The sequence below is a fragment of the Dryobates pubescens genome, chromosome 7 (genome assembly GCF_014839835.1).
Source record: "Dryobates pubescens isolate bDryPub1 chromosome 7, bDryPub1.pri, whole genome shotgun sequence".
NCBI lineage: Eukaryota > Metazoa > Chordata > Aves > Piciformes > Picidae > Dryobates > Dryobates pubescens.
The window spans coordinates 39,770,389-39,789,156 of record NC_071618.1 but is presented as its reverse complement, the minus strand read 5'-3'; the positions used below and the strand labels follow the sequence as shown (position 1 = coordinate 39,789,156).

The 18,768-nt window shown below is 43.4% G+C and overlaps 1 protein-coding gene across 1 annotated transcript in view; it reads right to left on the bottom strand.

The window, feature by feature from the left end:
- Positions 1-18,768, bottom strand: part of DGKH (diacylglycerol kinase eta) — a 220,861-nt gene that overhangs the window by 13,999 nt on the left and 188,094 nt on the right. Inside the window, exons 19-28 of the mRNA XM_054163093.1 lie at positions 18,566-18,683; positions 17,167-17,277; positions 16,918-17,014; positions 12,082-12,189; positions 8,907-9,020; positions 8,486-8,620; positions 6,700-6,866; positions 5,553-5,658; positions 3,617-3,709; positions 643-762 (exon numbers count right to left, since the gene is read on the bottom strand). Of these exons, the coding sequence (XP_054019068.1) occupies positions 643-762; positions 3,617-3,709; positions 5,553-5,658; positions 6,700-6,866; positions 8,486-8,620; positions 8,907-9,020; positions 12,082-12,189; positions 16,918-17,014; positions 17,167-17,277; positions 18,566-18,683 (1,169 nt within the window). The remainder of the gene's footprint in view (positions 1-642; positions 763-3,616; positions 3,710-5,552; positions 5,659-6,699; positions 6,867-8,485; positions 8,621-8,906; positions 9,021-12,081; positions 12,190-16,917; positions 17,015-17,166; positions 17,278-18,565; positions 18,684-18,768) is intronic.

Sequence of the window (18,768 nt, the reverse complement as noted above, 5' to 3'; positions counted from 1 at the left end):
CAGTCTGTCAGGCTTTGACAGGACAAAGTGTCATAGCTGGAATTCCCCTGCCAGCCAAAGCCAAGAGATAAACCTTGCCCCCAGAAAAGCTGTTGGCACCTGCTTCCCGAGATGGGGAGAAGAGGGAGAGAAATTTGGCTGTACACTTCCTTAAATAGAGAAATACAGGAAAACAGAATAGAATAATACATTAGAATACACAGAATAATCCCGTTCTGGGCCCAGAACTGGACACAGGACTCAACGTGTGGCCTAACCAGTGCTGAGTCCACGGGCACAACGCACAATGACTTCCCTGCTCCTGCTGGCCACACTATTCCTGACCCAGGCCAGGATGGCCTTGGCCTTCTTGGCCACCTGGGTGCACTGCTGGCTCATGTTCAGCCTCCTATCAACCAGTACCCCCAGGTCCCTTTCTTGATTTCCCTTAAGCTGCAACATCTATTAAATAACAATTCAAACCCTTTACATTCAAAGAAGAGAAGAGAACAAAAAACCCTAAGCTTTAGATGCTCATTCACAAAAATGGTCCAACATCATTACTGAAATTGCCCCTGCAGACCATGACAGATTCTCCCTTACTCTTCCTCATCAAAAGACAGCTGATTTCCATTGGAAGCAGAAAGCATGAATCAAACTCACCTCATCGTCGTTTGGTTGAAAAACATAATAAAGCCACGGGATCTCAGCAAGTTTTCTCAACTCTGTTTCCACGCTGTGCAAAGCATCAGACAACAGCTCCTCATGAGGGGACTCTAACTGCTGTTTATAAACAGGCCAGAAAAAACAGCAGTTTTAGTTTTATTATGGTACAGCATTTAAGTCCAGATATGTTGTTGCCACACACAAACAGATGACTACTTCACACTGAGTGTAAACAAATGGTGAAGACAATTTTCTTCCCAGGTTAGATTGTCCTTCAGAGATGCATCAGATCAGCCCTCACACTACATTTAGTATGGTCCCAACCACGAATGGATGACTGAGGGAGCTGAAACTATCGGTGCAGGCCAGCTGGGCCTAGCTGTCAATCACTATCATCATGAGTCCTCATAAAATGAAATTGATGTGGTAACACCTACACTAGAATGCAATAGACATGAAAATTTACTGCTAAAGGGGGATAAAACCTGACCAGAAGAGCAAAAGCCTAGAAAATCCTTGTATGTGAAAAGGTGTGAAAGAATTGAATACATGGCAGGAAGCCTGAGTTGCTATTTGCAGATCTCTGCATACGATGGATCACTCTCTCGTGGTCAAGTAAGGGGAAATGGATATGACTGAAGATATTCCATTCCAAAAGCTCTTCCAGTGGTGATACAACACCTGCATGACTCCTTCTGCAGAGACCTGGAGTGACAGCCACTGCTGCTGGCCAAGGTTAGGAAGAAGAGGGACTTGACTGGAGCCCCAGACAGGAGGCAAAATGCCACAAACACAAGTGAAGGCCAAAGAGGAAAAGAAATTGGTGGCAGTGTAAAAAGCTTGAGACTTGCTGACCTACAGGAAATTGGCTTTATTAACACTTGGAGAACCCCATGGAAGGACCAGTTTTCCTTAAAACCCTAGTCTGAAAACTGTTCTGCAGCTGTTGTGAGAGTCCAACCTGTGAGGACAAGGTAAGGCAGGCAGCTAATCCCTGGCAAAGTTGTTTTGGCTTTACCTGGGGTCGCTGAAACACCATTTTGAGGTAGAGCTGAATCCTGAAATGAGGAACTTGGAATCATTAATAAAGCAATCTGAGCATCTATTTTTCTCTTTGAAGTAGAAGTCCCAAAGCAGTGCAGAACATGTTTTTGAAAGGATATAATCAAGTTGTATCTTAGTTAATGTATTTTTGAAATGGAGATGTAAGAGACTCTTTGATCTCTAATGCTGGGAAAAGATTTTGATGTTGTTGGGGTTTGGTGATAAATTGCAAGTCCCTATTAATTACTAACACAAACCTCTTTCCTTTGCTTCACTAGGTGCATATGTTACCACTTTTCAAAGGAGACACTATCTTCAGTGAGATGTTGCTGTTTAGCACAGTAATACTGGAAACATAAACTCCCTCTTGCTATCATGTTATTTTATCTAGTAAAGCTCACAGAATTGTGTGCCCACGTGCACACTCCAATCTTTCTTCTGCCTTCCCATGTTTCCCCCCACTTTGAACAGTCCAGTTTATTTGGAGTACAGACCACTTGCCTTTGAAGAAGTTACACTGTATTTTCATTTTAAGAAATCAAGTCACCTGTTTTGCATGGATGAATGAAGCAAAGAGTTCTGTCTTTCTCAACAAGCACTCATCTAATTGCTTGATTTTCAAAGGGCAAACATTTTGTTTCGGGACAAAAAGCCCTTCCCATCTGATGGTGAAAAAGTGCTAAGCATTGGCAGTATTGCTCCTGGTAGAAACCTGAAGCAATAATGTGATTGTGGTAAAGGAAGAGTCAGCAATATAGGGTAAATTTTCCTCCTAAAACATCTTGGAAAAGTTTATTTCTAGATAGCAATTAACACTCTGAATGAAGCAATGGAAAATTAAGGAGTTTTTTCAGTTCCTTTGCAAATGACTTTTTTAACATGCAAATATTTTACTTCAGTGAGGTCACAGAATCACCAAGGTTGGAAGTAACCTCATGAAATCTAACCCAAAATTCCCCATTGAAAGCAATACAGTGGCAAGTCCTTAGAATCATAGAATCAATAAGGTTGGAAAAGACCTCAAAGATGATCAAGTCCAACCTGTCACCCAACACCTCATGACTAAACCATGGCACCAAGTGCCACATCCAATCCCCTCTAGAACACCTCCAGGGAGGGTGACTCCACCACCTCCCTGGGCAGCACATTCCAATGGCAAACAACTCTCTGTGAAGAACTTTCTCCTCACCTCCAGCCTAAACCTCCCCTGGTGCAGCTTGAGACTGTGTCCTCTTGTTCTGGTGCTGGTTGCTTGAGAGAAGAGACCAACCCCCTCCTGGCTACAACCTCCCTTCAGGGAGTTGGAGACAGCAAGAAGGTCTCCCCTGAGCCTCCTCTTCCCCAGGCTAAACAACCCCAGCTCTCTCAGCCTCTCCTCACAGAGCTGTGCTCAAGGCCTCTCCCCAGCCTCGTTGCCCTTCTCTGGACACGTTCAAGTGTCTCAATGTCCTTCTTAAACTGAGGGGCCCAGAACTGGACACAGTACTCAAGTCATATCATTTCCTTCAATTAAAATGAACTTTTCACAGGATCACAGAAACATTCAAGCTGGAAGAAGACCCTCATAGAATCATAGAATCAATAAGGTTGGAAAAGACCTTTGAGATCATCACGTCCAACCAATAACCCTACTCTACATGGCTCACCCTTGAAACATATCCCCAGGCACCACAACCAAACAGCCTTTAAGCACATCCAGGGTCATAGTTCACCCTTAATACACTGTAAACTTGTAAACTTGTGCTCAGTTCCAGGCTGGAACTGGTTTTTGAAAGGCAAAATGGAAGCAGTGCCTTCAGAAGATGCCTAGACAAAACAGAGTTCCTTGCAGCATGTCAAAAATCCCAGTTGAAGAAACAAACAGCAACAAACAAATCACAGAGAAGCTGAATGGGGGAATACAAAAAAATGTGTTTTGTGACCTTACCAAAGGAACTCTTCCTACTAGCAGAGATTCTGTTTCATTATGTAGGGCCTTCACATTGACAGCTATCTCCATGGCAGTGTTTCTGGTAAGGCTCTGGGGAATAAACATCACAAAAAATTATTGCAAGTGATGCAAGTCAGACTGACAATAAGTACTTGGGCTTACAGCACAGATCTTAAGTGTCTTCTCCAAGGAGAAACACATCAATTCACTGGCAACTTCAGCACTGAAAATAGAAAACAGAAATATAGTCTCTGTTTACTGTCACCTCCTCAATTTCATTTAATATGAGCACATACAATACTGAAGATCAGCAAGTGACCAGCCACCTGTGAGATGAAATCACAGTTTTTATGGATGACAAAGGCTAGCAGGAAAGTTGTGGGCCCATTTAACAGTGACTGTTGATCTGAATTGTTCACCTTATGATTACCAGAATTAAGCTGTTAGGTGTATTTTAAGAAGGGAAAGGTAACTAATGTATTTACCATACATAAATTTACATTAGATACAGACAGCCTCTACCTAATTAACCTTTCTTGAGTTTAATCCCTGAAAACACTCAGACTGCCCAGTGTGAAGAGAGAAATCAGGAAATTCATTTCCTCTCACCTCCTCTGCATTCTCTGCATAACACCTGGATAACAATTCATAGTATCATAGTATCAGTCAGGGTTGGAAGGGACCACAAGGATCATCTCGTTCCAACCCCCCTGCCAGGGGCAGGGACACCCCACACTAGATCAGGCTGGCCACAGCCTCATCCAGCCTGGGCTTAAACACCTCCAGGGATGGGGCCTCAACCACCTCCCTGGACAACCCATTCCAGGGCTTCACCACTCTCATGGGGAAGAACTTCCTCCTCACCTCCAGCCTCAATCTCCCCACCTCCAGCTTCATTCCATTCCCCCTAGTCCTATCACTCCCTGACATCCTGAGAAGTCCCTCCCCAGCCTTCTTGTAGCCCCCTTCAGATACTGGAAGGCCACAATTTCTGTAAATGCATCCAAAAGAACTGACCTTTATGTAGGAAAAGCACTTTTCAGCTGTTGTAATGCTTCCAACTCTCTGTCTGGGGACATGCCTACACAGTTGTCTGCAAGCACATATGAGCTTACTTTGCCTACTGTTTTTGCTCTTTGCTGACTTGAGTTTGGTTTACTTGTGCTCAGAACTGCATCACCTCACCTGATTTAATAAGCACTGCTGCATCACTTCAGGACGAGCACCCCTGGCTCTAGACCCCTGATGCAAATGGAGCAAATTCTTTCCTGCTTCCAAAAGGCAACAGACATACTTTTACCATGCCCCTGATCCAAACTCCTTATTTCCCTTTCAGCTGCTCACTCCTCCTTGCAACAACATCCACGAGGTCTGCATTTCAAGTGTCATTTAATGTTCCTTTCTAACATGCACCATTCACAGAAGTGAGCATCAGCTGGGGAGGATGCTGATGAACACAGAAACTGCATCTACTGCCTTCTCAGACATCACAGCAATCTAACACCAGGATGGGACTTGGATTTTAAATACCCTTCTGTAAAAGGACAGTTATCCTAACTCCCATTCCTGCTATTACTAATAAATTTCAGAACCATTGATTATGATCTCTATCAAATTCATCAGCTACTGGGTGTTTCCCTCTGCATATGAAGGACTGAGGCTCCATGCTGCTATAGAGAGCAGCACCTTTACAATCAGAACTAATTTTCCCTTGGCTCTCCCCTTAAAAAAAAGATTGCAAAAACCAGGGAGAAGATTCAGCATCCACTCATCATTTAAATTTGAGCATGTGTGTGTATGGTTAGGAGTCTTGTTCATCAAAAGCCTCAAGAATTATCATCCAGCTTCTTTTACTGTGGGGACATGTCACTAGCATATGCACACAGATATTAGAGCTTATTTACTTATATGTAAGACTCTGTTCTTCCTTTACCTCAGGAAACCTTGGGTTGGCTTTATTTAATGCATGTGAACATGCATTGACAGCATGAGCAAGCTCCTGCTCCAAGAGGCCATGTACTTTTGCTGCTTCACAGATCCTACAAAAATATTTAAGAAGAAAGACAAAATGAGTTCTCACCTTCTTTAAAGAATAAGTCTTAAGAGTGCACAATCTGATCAGATGAGAAAACATACAAGTGCTTAAAAAAAGTACAGACCTTTAAGATAAAACTTGAAATGCAAGCATCTTTTCAAGCAATGCAGCACCTCATACAAATTATATCCACAACACAGATTATCTATTCTGCTGTGAAATGTAAGACACATTTAATTGTCTTTCGAACAGAACAGAATAGAATAGAATAGAATAGAATAGAATAGAATAGAATAGAACAGACTAGAATAGAATGGATAGGTCAAGCTTCTCATTTAACTCAGAGCACTAAGATAAAGTGGAAAACAATACACACATGAAAACAAACAGTGAATGTGAGAACATCTTCAGGAAATTAGGCATATAAAATTAGAATAGAACAGAATAGAACAGAATAGAATAGAATAGAATAGAACACAATACAATACAATACAATACAATACAATTAACCAGGTTGGAAAAGACCTTTGAGATCATTAAAACCAACCTATCACCCAACACCATCTGATCAACTAAACCATGGCACCAAGCACCCCATCCAGTCTCTTCCTAAACACCTCCAGGGATGGTGACTCCAACACCTCCCTAGGCAGCACATTCCAATGGCCAATCACTCTTTCTATGAAGAACTTCTTCCTAACATCCAGTCTAAACCTCCCCTGGTGCAGCTTGAGACTGTGTCCTCTTGTTCTGGTGCTGGGTGCCTGGAAGAAGAGACCAACCCCCACCTGGCTACAACCTCCCTTCAGGGAGTTGGAGACAGCAATAAGGTCTCCCCTGAGCCTCCTCTTCTCCAGGCTAAGCAACCCCAGCTCCCTCAGCCTCTCCTCATAGGGCTTGTGCTTCAAACCCTTCCCCAGCTTTGTTGCCCTTCCCTGCACACGCTCCAGCAACTCAACATCTTCCACATCTATGCCTGCATTTGCATGAACAATTCAGTCTTAGTGTGTAGGATTGCAATCCAAACTTACTAATTTTATTGTACCTGGTAATAAGTTCTTCTGCAGCTTGTGAGCACAGCTGGATCTGTGCAACTTCTTCTTCTGTAGCCAAATCAACAGCCTGCTGAGGGTACAAGGGAGATCGAATGACAGGTTTACAGGAATCAAACTTCTGTTTGTCTTCCCAAGACTTCAAGGTGTTTTCAAAGGCCTAATCAAAATGAATTATGCATTCAGTTCACAGCACTTAAAAGTGTTCTTACCTATTAAGAATTCTAATGTTATATACCTTTCAGTTTAGATAAAATTTCAGTTCAAAACAGTTGAACAAATGAACAACTTCTAAATTTCACATAAGGAATATCACATAACAAAATCACATTATCAAAACCTCTTTATCTCATTCTCATTATTCTCAAAGAATGGAATGGAATGGAATGGGATAGAATAGAATGGAATGGGATGGGATGGGATGGGATAGAATAGAATAGAATAGAATAGAATAGAATAGAATAGAATAGAATAGAATAGAATAGAATAGAAAGGAATGGAATGGAATGGGATAGGATAGGATAGGATAGGATAGGATAGGATAGGATAGGATAGGATAGGATAGGATAGGATAGGATAGGATGGGATGGGATGGGATGGGATGGGATGGGATGGGATGGAATGGATTAGGATAGGATAGGATAGGATAGGATAGGATAGGATAGGATAGAATAGAATAGAATAGAATGGAATGGGATAGGATAGGATAGGATAGGATAGGATAGGATAGGATAGGATAGGATAGGATAGGATAGGATAGGATGGGATGGGATGGGATGGGATGGGATGGAATGGATTAGGATAGGATAGGATAGGATAGAATAGAATAGAATAGAATAGAATAGAATGGAATGGGATAGGATAGGATAGGATAGGATAGGATAGGATAGGATAGGATGGGATGGGATGGGATGGATTAGGATAGGATAGGATAGGATAGGATAGGATAGGATAGGATAGGATAGAATAGAATAGAATAGAATAGAATGGAATGGAATGGGATAGGATAGAATGGAATGGAATGGAATGGAATGGAATGGAATGGAATGGAATGGAATGGAATGGAATGGAATTGAGTTGAATTAACCAGGTCAGAAGAGACCTTTGAGATCATCAAGTCCAACCTATCAAAAAGCATCTTCCAAGACAGTAAGAACACAAAGACAATGATAACACAAGGACATTTTGCATGGATAGAAAGATCCAAGTCTGAAACTAATGCAGGATTCAGATCTTAAAGAAAATGGTGAGGAAAAGTAACAAATGTACTAAAAGAGAGTTGAAATGCTATTGACACCACCCTACATGCAACATCTAACTAGTGGGAGAAGAACTGAGAGGCAATAACACCTTTCACATGTGAATCCTAGACAACCTTGAACTCTCCAGTGGCTTTGTGACTGGGTTTTGCCTCTGTCTCTTCTTTTTGAGACTGGGACATGGGGGAATGGGAGGATTAGTAGGACAGAGAGAGAGAGGACAGAACCCTGCAGACAGTTACTTAGAAAAATGGACATTATAGAACTTTGCTGTTTATGCAACTGTGTCTTGATCATTCTTACTCTATAGTAATAATGGCACTAGTAAAATGGATAAAAGCTCTCAAAGCTTTGTCACACCAGCTTATGAGAGAAATAACTGTAAGTAACTACATGAGTTACATAAATAGTTGTAAAGCAGCTTTATAAGGACTGTCTTTGTTCATGTTATAACCCAATCAAAGTATTACAGAGCCCTATGTCAGTAACAGTTTCTCTTAACACACTTTGTGCAACATACTCTGTCTCGTGTTAGCATCTGAGCTCTGTTTTTATGTATGATCTTAATAACTCCTGGGGGCTGGATCCATGCCTCTCCATCCACTTGCACTGGAACCCCTTCATCACCAAGTATGGTGATCTTCACCGACCGACACTGGAAAAGAACACACACATTATTTGACAGAGCAATAAATACTGAGGAAACTGACAGGCCACCTGAAATATGTTGATTACCAGGGGCTTGTGGCTTCCTTCCAGGGCTGTCTCAAGGATGAAACCCTTTCATACCTCATTCATCACTGGAGACAATTTGTTACCCGTTAAAATCAAACCAATGTCAGCACGTTATTAATGTATAGGGTGGCGGCCGTCAGGCCATCACTTGCCAGCAGCCCAAACTGATGCCAAACATGTTGCATGCTTGCAAGGAAGAAACAAACCTGAGCTATTCTGTGGTGCTGGAGTTTGATGACTCTTGAAACTGCCATCTGCATGCTGCCAAACACTGCAACAACTTCTAAGATTTTATCATCAAATGATGGAGCCCCAAATATCTGAAAGGGAAATGAAATACTCCATTTTTTAAATGGTAAATCCAGTGCTCAAGATTGTATGTGCAATGAAACACAGGTTCATTTCCAAGATTTAAATACTCCTATACATACATACAACTACCTGAAGGGAGGTTGTAGCCAGGTGGGGGTTGGTCTCTTCTCCCAGGCAACCAGCACCAGAACAAGAGGACAGAGTCTCAAGCTGTGCCAGGGGAGGTTTAGATTGGATGTTAGGAAGAAGGTCTTCCCAGAAAGAGTGATTGGCCTTTGGAATGGGCTGCCCAGGGAGGTGGTGGAGTCATCGTCACTGGAGGTGTTTAGGAGGAGATTGGATGGGGCTCTTGGTGCCATGGTTTAGTTGATTAGATGGTGTTGGGTGATAGGTTGGACTCGATGATCTCAAAAGTCTTTTCCAACCTGGTCTATTCTATTCTATTCTATTCTATCCTATCCTATTCTATTCTATTCTGTTCTTTACTGTAGAACAACTACATTGTCTCTCCAAAGTCATATGAAACAGCATAGACAATGGGCAAACATTATTTGCCCATTGGAATGGAATGAAGGTGGAGGTGGGGAGATTCAGCCTGGATGTGAGGAGGAAGTTCTTCCCCATGAGAGTGGTGAAGCCCTGGAATGGGTTGTCCAGGGAGGTGGTTGGGGCACCGTCCCTGGAGGTGTTTAAGACCAGGCTGGATGAGGCTCTGGCCAGCCTGATCTAGTGTGGGGTGTCCCTGGCCATGGCAGGGGCGTTGGAACTAGATGATCCTTGTGGTCCCTTCCAACCCTGACTGATACTATGATACTATTTGAAGACAGAAGTGTTGACACCATTTTAAATATCTGAATGATGAGCTTTATCTCTTTATAGGAAAGACAGCATGTTTCAGCATGCAGACTGATTTGCAAAGCAAGATGAAAGGCTAATTCAAAAATGCTTGGTTAAATGTGCTTAATATCTAAGAGGTTCTTGAAGTTAAGAGGCAGAATGGTGTCTTTTTTTCTCAGAAGCATTTATTTTGTGTTCTGAATTCTCTGGAAAGCAACATCTGAGTCCATGCTCAGCTTTGTTAAACATTCAGCATTCATATTGAAGAGGATCTTGTTTGCACTGTATACAATTATCCACTGTAAACACAAAAACTGCCTCTGTATGGAACAGATATTTTGGTATCCAGCCAAAATGTTGTATTGCCATGAGCTCATGCAAAGCACAGAAAGTCTGGTGTGTGCCATTGCCACCTGGTGTCCTACAGGGGAATCCAGCCATGCCACAAGACAAGTCTTAGTCTGGAGTTCAGCTGGGTCTGGCAGGAGATACTAAGGTCAACTGAAGATACAACTGTTTCATCCTGATATGCAACAGGGAGCAATGAGGAGGGAAAGTCATTGCAGGAAACCATGCCTGTAACAGCTCAACAGGTAGAGAGGTCACCTGTGAGTGGTATTCTAACTCAGCTGGCACCATGGGCAGAATAAACCATCAGAGACACCCAAGACCAGACCAGAGAAAATCCCTGGCAGGAACTCAAAAGTCACAGCCAGTCAGGACGTGCCTCCTGATAGAGGATTTCCATGAGGTGAAGAGTAAGAGGGTGCAGATCCAAGACTGTCTAATCTAGCCTGTCTGCAGCAATGGCTCAGGGAGGGAGATGACAGGGAACAAGTTGAGGGACTTTGGTCCTTGCTAACCACCAAGCCAGTGGAAGCCTTCACTCCAGTGCATTAAGCAGTGGCTTTGGCCAGGAGGTAACATGGGCTTTCTCAGGGAAAGTGCTGCACACCATAATTGCCGCAGTTTCATGCCACATCCAGGTTGCACTTCCCTTCAGAGCATGACAGGACTGCTGAATGGCAGCAGTAAGACTGCTCCAAATTGTAAGATATTAAAGTATCTGTGTAATGTATTAAGGTATCTGTGTCCAGTTCAGGACCCTTCGATTTAGGAAAGATGTTGACTTGCTGGAAGGTGTCCAGAGAAGGGCAACAAAGCTGGGGAGGGGTTTGGAGCACAGCCCTGTGAGGAGAGGCTGAGGGAGCTGGGGTTGCTTAGCCTGGAGGAGGCTCAGGAGAGACCTTAGTGCTGTCTACAACTACCTGAAGGGAGGTTGTAGCCAGGAGGGGGTTGTCTCTTCTCCCAGGGAACCAGCACCAGAACAAGAGGACACAGCCTCAAGCTGCACCAGGGGAGGTTTAAGCTGGATGTTAGGAAGAAGTTCTTGACAGAAAGAGAGATTGGCCATTGGAATGTGCTGCCCAGGGAGGTGGTGGAGTCACCATCACTGGAGGTGTTTAGGAGGAGACTAGATGGGGTGCTTGGTGCCATGGTTTAGTTGATTAGATGGTGTTGGGTGATAGGTTGGACTCCATGATCTCGAAGGTCTTTTCCAACCTGGTCTATTCTATTCTATTCTATTTCTATTCCTATTCTATTTCTATTTCTATTCTATTCTTTCTATTCTATTCTATTTCTATTCTATTCTATTCCTATTCTATTTCTATTCTATTCTATTCTATTCTATTCTATTCTATTCTATTCTATTGAAACATTTCTTAGGAGACATGAGGAAGGGGGAAAAAAGGGATCTTAAAATATTTTAGAAGCTTATTGAAAAGAATATTTGAAAACCAGAATACTGCCCCCACTAAATTATCAGTCACTAAATGTCACTTTGGGCCTCATTTTCTGAATCATCTCTTAGATAAAAATTGTTTGAAGAACAAGAGACAAAATTCAGGTATAAGTTGTGAGTGATTATCCTTGTCTACCTTACTTATTGTTAGACTACAACAGACAGGGATGTATGCCATAAGAAACCCCATTCACATCAGTTTGTAAAACAGTGTAAAGAGAAATCATTTGTGTTTGTTAGTTTCTGGAAATACTCATAGAAACATTAAAGGAAAAGGAAAATCATTAAGCCTTATTATGAACATTTTGCTGGAATGGACACAAAAGAAGTCAAAACAGTCTCCCTGAATAAGGGTTGCTATCCAAAGTACCAGCTACTATTTATTGCTGGATTTGCCCAGAAGATTACTTCTCTTAAATGCTACTCACATCGTCTTCTTTGGTTCCACCCCAGAAATTAGTCCCACCAGCATAGCTGGGAATGTTTAGCACAGCTATGCCCTGCAGGCTTGGAAGAGGGATGTACTGTCCATCACACTGTAAGGGATAAAAGCTCATTCAGTATACAGATAAACGTGACACGAGTAAGCAGACATTTTTTTGGCACATGAGGCTGCAAAAGAGCTAGCAGGAGAGGACAGTCATTAACAGGTTTAACATCAGACTACTCCCCTATTCCCTCCATGCTGTGAAGCACCTCTAACACAGTCCTCTTCTGCCCAATCTTAGCACTAATTTTTGCAGAGCTGAAAACTAAGTAGATACTGCATGCTGGAGTATGTACAGCAGAGGTGTTCCATGACTCTTTAAGTCAACATTTTCACATCCCTTACTCTGAGCTCTCAGACCACACTCTACCAAGGATTAAAAATCTTTCTGCAAAGAAGAAAACTCTCTTCCTGAATGCACACAACAAGGTTCCTGTGGACACTACCAAAAGCTTCAGCTACCCATTCAGTAACTAGTCTTCCATCCCATATCAGCAGTCCCAAAACTGCAATGCATTTGTTAGTTAGATAAATTCATTAAATGGAGTAAAAACAACATTAAAAAGAAATCAAGTATTTCTGGCATAGGCACAAACATGTCATTAAATATAAGAAAGTTCTTCACAGAGAGAGTTGTTAGCCATTGGAATGGGCTGCCCAGGGAGGTGGTGGAGTCACTGTCCCTGGAGGTGTTCAGGAAGGGATTGGACGTGGCACTTGAAGCCATGGTTTAGTTAGTCAGGAGGTGGTGGGTGACCGCTTGGACTTGATGATCTCTGAGGTCTTTTCCAACCTTATTGATTCTATGATACTATGATTGTATGCTTGCCTTCCTGTAAAAATAACTTCACTCCCCTCCTGAAAGTGCAAATGCAAATCTAGAACTGAACCCCAGAGTTACCCTGGCTGTGGCTAGAAGTTGTTGATTTTCTGGTTAAGAGGTCACTCCTATGATTGATCATTCAGCCTTTTTGTCTCACTGCTTTATCCTCCATATCCTGCTCAATATGATCATAGGATGATGTAGGTCAACCACATCCTTCTTATGGCCAAGAGTAAATTTAGAGACATCAGCGATACCACTCTTGACATACAACTGCCTGCAGGTGTGAGCCCAGTGCTCTCAAACCATTCAGCCCAGAGTCAAAAGTGTAGTCCTGCAGCAGTGCCACAAGTGTGGATTTGAGGCAAGTTGGAAATACAAGGTCATCAGTACTGGATGCAGGTGTCACTTTGTGGATCATGTGACTTTGTGGATCAAGGGCAAGAGATTTAACACATCCAAGTGCTGGGTTCTACACAGTGGCCACAGCAACCCCATGCAGTGCTACAGGCTGGGGTCAGAGTGGCTGGAGAGCAGCCAGGCAGAAAGGGACCTGGGGGTGCTGGTTGATAGTAGGTTGAACATGAGTCAGCAGTGTGCCCAGGGGGCCAAGAAGGCCAAAGGCATCCTGGCCTGCATCAGGAATAGTGTGGCCAGCAGCAGCAGGGAGGTCATTCTGCCCATGGACTCAGCACTGGTTAGGCCACCCCTTGAGTCCTGTGTCCAGTTCTGGGCCCCTCAGTTTAGGAAAGATGTTGAGTTGCTGGAAGGTGTCCAGAGAAGGGCAACAAAGCTGGGGAGGGGTTTAGAGAAAAAGCCCTATGAGGAGAGGCTGAGGGAGCTGGGGTTGCTTAGCCTGGAGAAGAGGAGGCTCAGGAGAGACCTTAGTGCTGTCTACAACTCCCTGAAGGGAGGCTGTAGCCAGGTGGGGGTTGATCTCTTCTCCCAGGCAACCAGCACCAGAACAAGAGGACACAGTCTCAAGCTGCACCAGGGGAGGTTTAGGCTGGATGTTAGGAAGAAGTTCTTCACAGAAATTGGCCATTGGAATGTGCTGCCCAGGGAAATGGTGGAGTCACCATCACTGAAGGTGTTTAGGAAGAAAATGGATGGGGTGCTTTGTGCCATAGTTTAGTTGATTAGATTGTGTTGGGTGATCGGTTGGTTTAATGATCTCAAAGGTCTTTTCCAACCTGGTTAATTCTATTCTATTCTATTCTATTCTATTCTATTCTATTCTATTCTATTCTATTCTATTCTATTCTATTCTATTCTATTCCATTCTATTCTACTCTATTCTATTCTATTCTACTCTATTCTATTCCCTTCCATTCCATTCCATTCTATTCTACCATGAATTTGCAGGCGAAGTTGCCTTTAAGGAGCTCGCCATGCGAGTTACTAGTCCCTCAAAAGGATCTTAAAATTATACCAATAGAAATCCTCCAGAAAGAAGGATAAAATCCACAGAATTTCATCAGCAGGTGAAAGAGATGCAAAATTACTTCCCGAATCTGCTTCGCGCTCTGATTTAATCTCGCTCACAAGGCAGAATTTAACATTTCAACCGAAATGTCACAGCATCCAAAATATGCAGTGATATTAAGGAATGCTGCATCACAGCAGAAGTCTGTCACCCAGTCCTGAAACTGGTATTTTTGATTTTCCAAAGCTGTGCACCTCATCACAGGCTCCGGCACAAGGCTGATACTGTGCGAAGCGACGCTCGCTGTGGAATTCTTACTCAACGGTTTACTTCCAGAAATACTCAAAAACAACTATGCAAAGGTCAGATTTGAATGCCTTATTAAAGCCTTACTTGCCTCTTATTCAAAATGGCCTGAAATTAGAATTCTGTCTGCAGCATCCATAACATTCTTTCCTGTCATTATATTTGCTAACTGCTGCATAATTCCTTGATAATTGCTCAGCACTTAAATAACAGCAATCTGCCACGAGCAGACAAAATCCTCTTAAATCTCAAAGGCTGTGAGAGAGTTCCAGCACTTTTAAAATATTCTTTCAAAGTTGTGCCCCTGTACTCTGCACTGGTTAGGCCACACCTTGAGTACTGTGTCCAGTTCTGGGCCCCTCAGTTTAAGAAGGACATTGAGACACTTGAACGTGCCCAGAGAAGGGCAATGAGGCTGGGGAGAGGCCTTGAGCACAAGCCCTACAAGGCAAGGCTGAGGGAGCTGGGGTTGTTTAGCCTGGGGAGGAGGAGGCTCAGGGGAGACCTTCTTGCTGTCTACAACTACCTGAAGGGTGGCAGTAGCCAGGAGGGAGCTGGTCTCTTTTCTCAAGCAACCAGCACCAGAACAAGAGGACACAGTCTCAAGCTGCACCAGGGGAAGTTCAGGCTGGAGATGAGGAGAAAGTTCTTCACTAACAGAGTTGTTCGCCATTGGAATGTGCTGCCCAGGGAGGTGGTGGAGTCACCGTCCCTGGAGGGGTTCAAGAAGGGATTGGATGTGGCACTTGGTGCCATGGTTTATTAGTCATGAGGTCTGTGGTGACAGGTTGGACTTGATGATCTTTGAGGTCTCTTCCAACCTTGGTGATTCTGTGATTCGTACAAGTGTCATGTTCGATATTTTTAGCATGAAGTAAAAAGAGAAATCATCTACATTTTCTGTCAAAACAGAGCCTAGATATTCTTTAGGTGAAAACAACTGCAACCATCCCATAGTCTTTTCCTTCATTTGATAATCTCTTACATCTCCCTTAAGTTCCCAGTATGACAAAGATGACTTAATTAGAACTTAATTATTATTATTATTAGAACTTACTAAAAATTAGGAATTTAAATTAGAACAAATTAGAACTTACTAAAAATACCCAGGCTTAGAGAATTTACACTGCACTTGTTGTTGCTGTGATGATCTTGTTTCTTTTGTGTGACTGTCAAACACCCTATTGGAGACGGGTTCCAGTGGTGTAGCTGGGCTTCTTGTGTTTCACATTCAGAATCCCCCTTCTTCTGTCAGGACTTTTTGATTAAGATCATCTGATTTTTGATTAAGATTATCTGTGCATTCTCCCAAGCTTCCAGATAGTTTAAAATGAGCCTGAAGGATAAGGACTCCTTATCTCCTTCCTTCTGTTTAGTGTATGCTCATTTATCCCCACCTGGAGTACTGCCTCCAGTTCTGGAGCCCCTATTCCAAGAGGGATCTGGAGGTGCTGGAAGGTGTCCAGAGAAGGGCCACGAGGATGAGCAGAGGGCTGGAGCACCTCTCCTATGAGGACAGACTGAAGGAGTTGGGGCTGTTCAGTCTGGAGAAGAGAATGCTCCAAGGTGACCTTATTGTGGCCTTCCAGTATCTGAAGGGGGCCTACAAGAAGGCTGGGGAGGGACTTCTGAGGATCTCAGGGAGTAATAGGACTAGGGGGAATGGAATGAAGCTGGAGGTGGGGAGATTCAGGCTGGACATGAGGAGGAAGTTCTTCCCCATGAGAGTGGTGAAGCCCTGGAATGGGTTGTCCAGGGAGGTGGTTGAGGCCCCATCCCTGGAGGTGTTTAAGAGCAGGCTGGATGAGGCTCTGGCCAGCCTGATGTAGTGTGGGGTGTCCCTGCCCATGGCAGGGGGTTGGAACTAGATGATCCTTGTGGTCCCTTCCAACCCTGACTGATACTATGATACTATGCTACTGTCTTCTCCTTTGATGCAACGAACATTAAGAAACAGATCCTAACTATGTATTTTTTTTAAACCCCCCCCCGTAATTACAAGAAACATTACACTGAGCATTTTATTTAAGTACTGGCATTTTACTCAAAACCAAAAAACCCACCTGAGGAACCCCTACATAGCACACTTCTACACAGCACCTTTGGAGGCTGCTTTAGGTTGACTGCAAGAACTTCAAAAAGTTTCTAGAGGAAGCCCAAATTCTTCACTACAAATCATGGGAGGAAAGAAAATCCCCATTCTGCCAATAAACACAATTTACCTCAAGCTGAACTTTTTGCTCTAAGTTCTTGTAAGTTCTCTGCAGTAGCTCTTTTGTGCCAAGAACTCCATACCACATCATGTTTTTCGTCCGACTTCTGCAAACAGGCAAACAAGAATTGCATGTTGAAACAACGTTGTCGTCTTGTATTTGTGGGATGTGAAAAAGCCAATGAATTCAAGCAAAGGGAGATGGAAAAGAAAAAAGAATATGGAAGCATCCTGGTTCTGTCACTGACAATTACATTACCTGCACTTCTCAGGGTGCTCTTCTCGCTTGTTGTTAAATTCTAGGGAAATTTTTGCATCTAACCCAATTCCAAAGTAGTTGTTCATGACACATTTTTCTGAATACCCCTCCCTGTTAGAAGAAAAGAAATAATGAGGAGTACATGTGTGCAGTCCCTGGACACACAGCACTGTAAGATTGATTGTGGTTTGCCTCAGGACAGACACACCAACCAAGGGACGTCAAGAGATGTTCAGTCTGAATCTCTCTGAGGGAATCCAACAGCAGTTGAAGGGAAAAACTGGCCGCTGGCTCCTTTGTGAGTACAAGTTACTTCCCATGGGGCAAAGATGAAACCCTATCACATCCCTTTCCAACACTATCTCCAATTATCCACTAGCACCATACCCAAAATAACAGTGGGATATGAGGAAAGAGCTGCCCTGGGCACAGCTCCGAGACAGCAGAAGGCTGAGTACCCAGGCTGTCTTTCATGCTAATAGTAGATGTTTGGCTAATGCTGCTAGCACAGGCTGCTTTATTTTAGGGGAGCTCTGGACCACAACCCAGACATCATCCATAATCTGTCAATGCTATACTTGGTTCTTGGAAACAGAGACAGCTTAGGACATGAGTTTCCATCTCACTGTTCCTGTCCTCAGGAACATTCTTTCTCTACTACAAAATGCCCAGACTTGCTTCAAGATCTCGCTGGTGTGGCTGAAGCTTGCATTCAGACCAGCAGTTTAGGTGTGAAAACCCAGCTCTGAAGGACTGCTGTCCTCTTCCTCCCAGTGTGAGTGAGCAAGGAGTAAATATGGGCCTACATGAGCTCACTGAAGGCCCTAGGCCCCATTCCAGTACCTAAAGGGACCCTACAAGAATATTGGGGAGGGAGTTTTTACTCAGGCTTGTAGTGACAGGATGAGGCATAACAGCTTTAAGCTGGAAGACAGTGAATTCAGACTGGATTTTAGGAAGAAAGTCTTTACAGTGAAGGTGGTGAGACACTGGAACATGTTGCCTAGGGAAGCTGTCAATGCCCCCTCCCTGGAAGTCCTCAAGGCTAGGCTAGATGGGGCATTGAGGAACCCAGGTGTAGGGGAAGGTGTTCCTGCCCATGGCAGGGGAGCTGGAATTAGGTGATCTTTACGGTCCCTTCCATCTCAAAACCATTCTATGATTATTATGGCTGTTGCAAGACAGCTTTGCACTACTCATGACTAAAATGGCACAATCCAACCTGTTTTCAAGCCTCCAGGCTTACTGCTAAGTGACAGCGGAACAAGAATTTCCGAATGCAAACCCAAAAATACTAAAAGCAAACCCCAAACCAACAAAACCCAAAAAAACCAAACCCCAACCAACCCAAACCCCCAAGCTAAAGCAAAATGGCACATTTGGAATGAGTATTTCTTACAGGGAATCTGGATCAGGATCAATGAAGGGCGTAGCACCAAACGGATCAATGTTGGCGAGCAACATTTTGCTAATAATTGAACTTCCTGCAATAGAAGCAGCTAGACCAGCCCTCAAACCTGGTTCAAAAAAGAAAGACAGAAAAATGGCAGCAACAAGAACATAGGTATTAGATAAGCAGAGAAACATATACTGACACAAGCC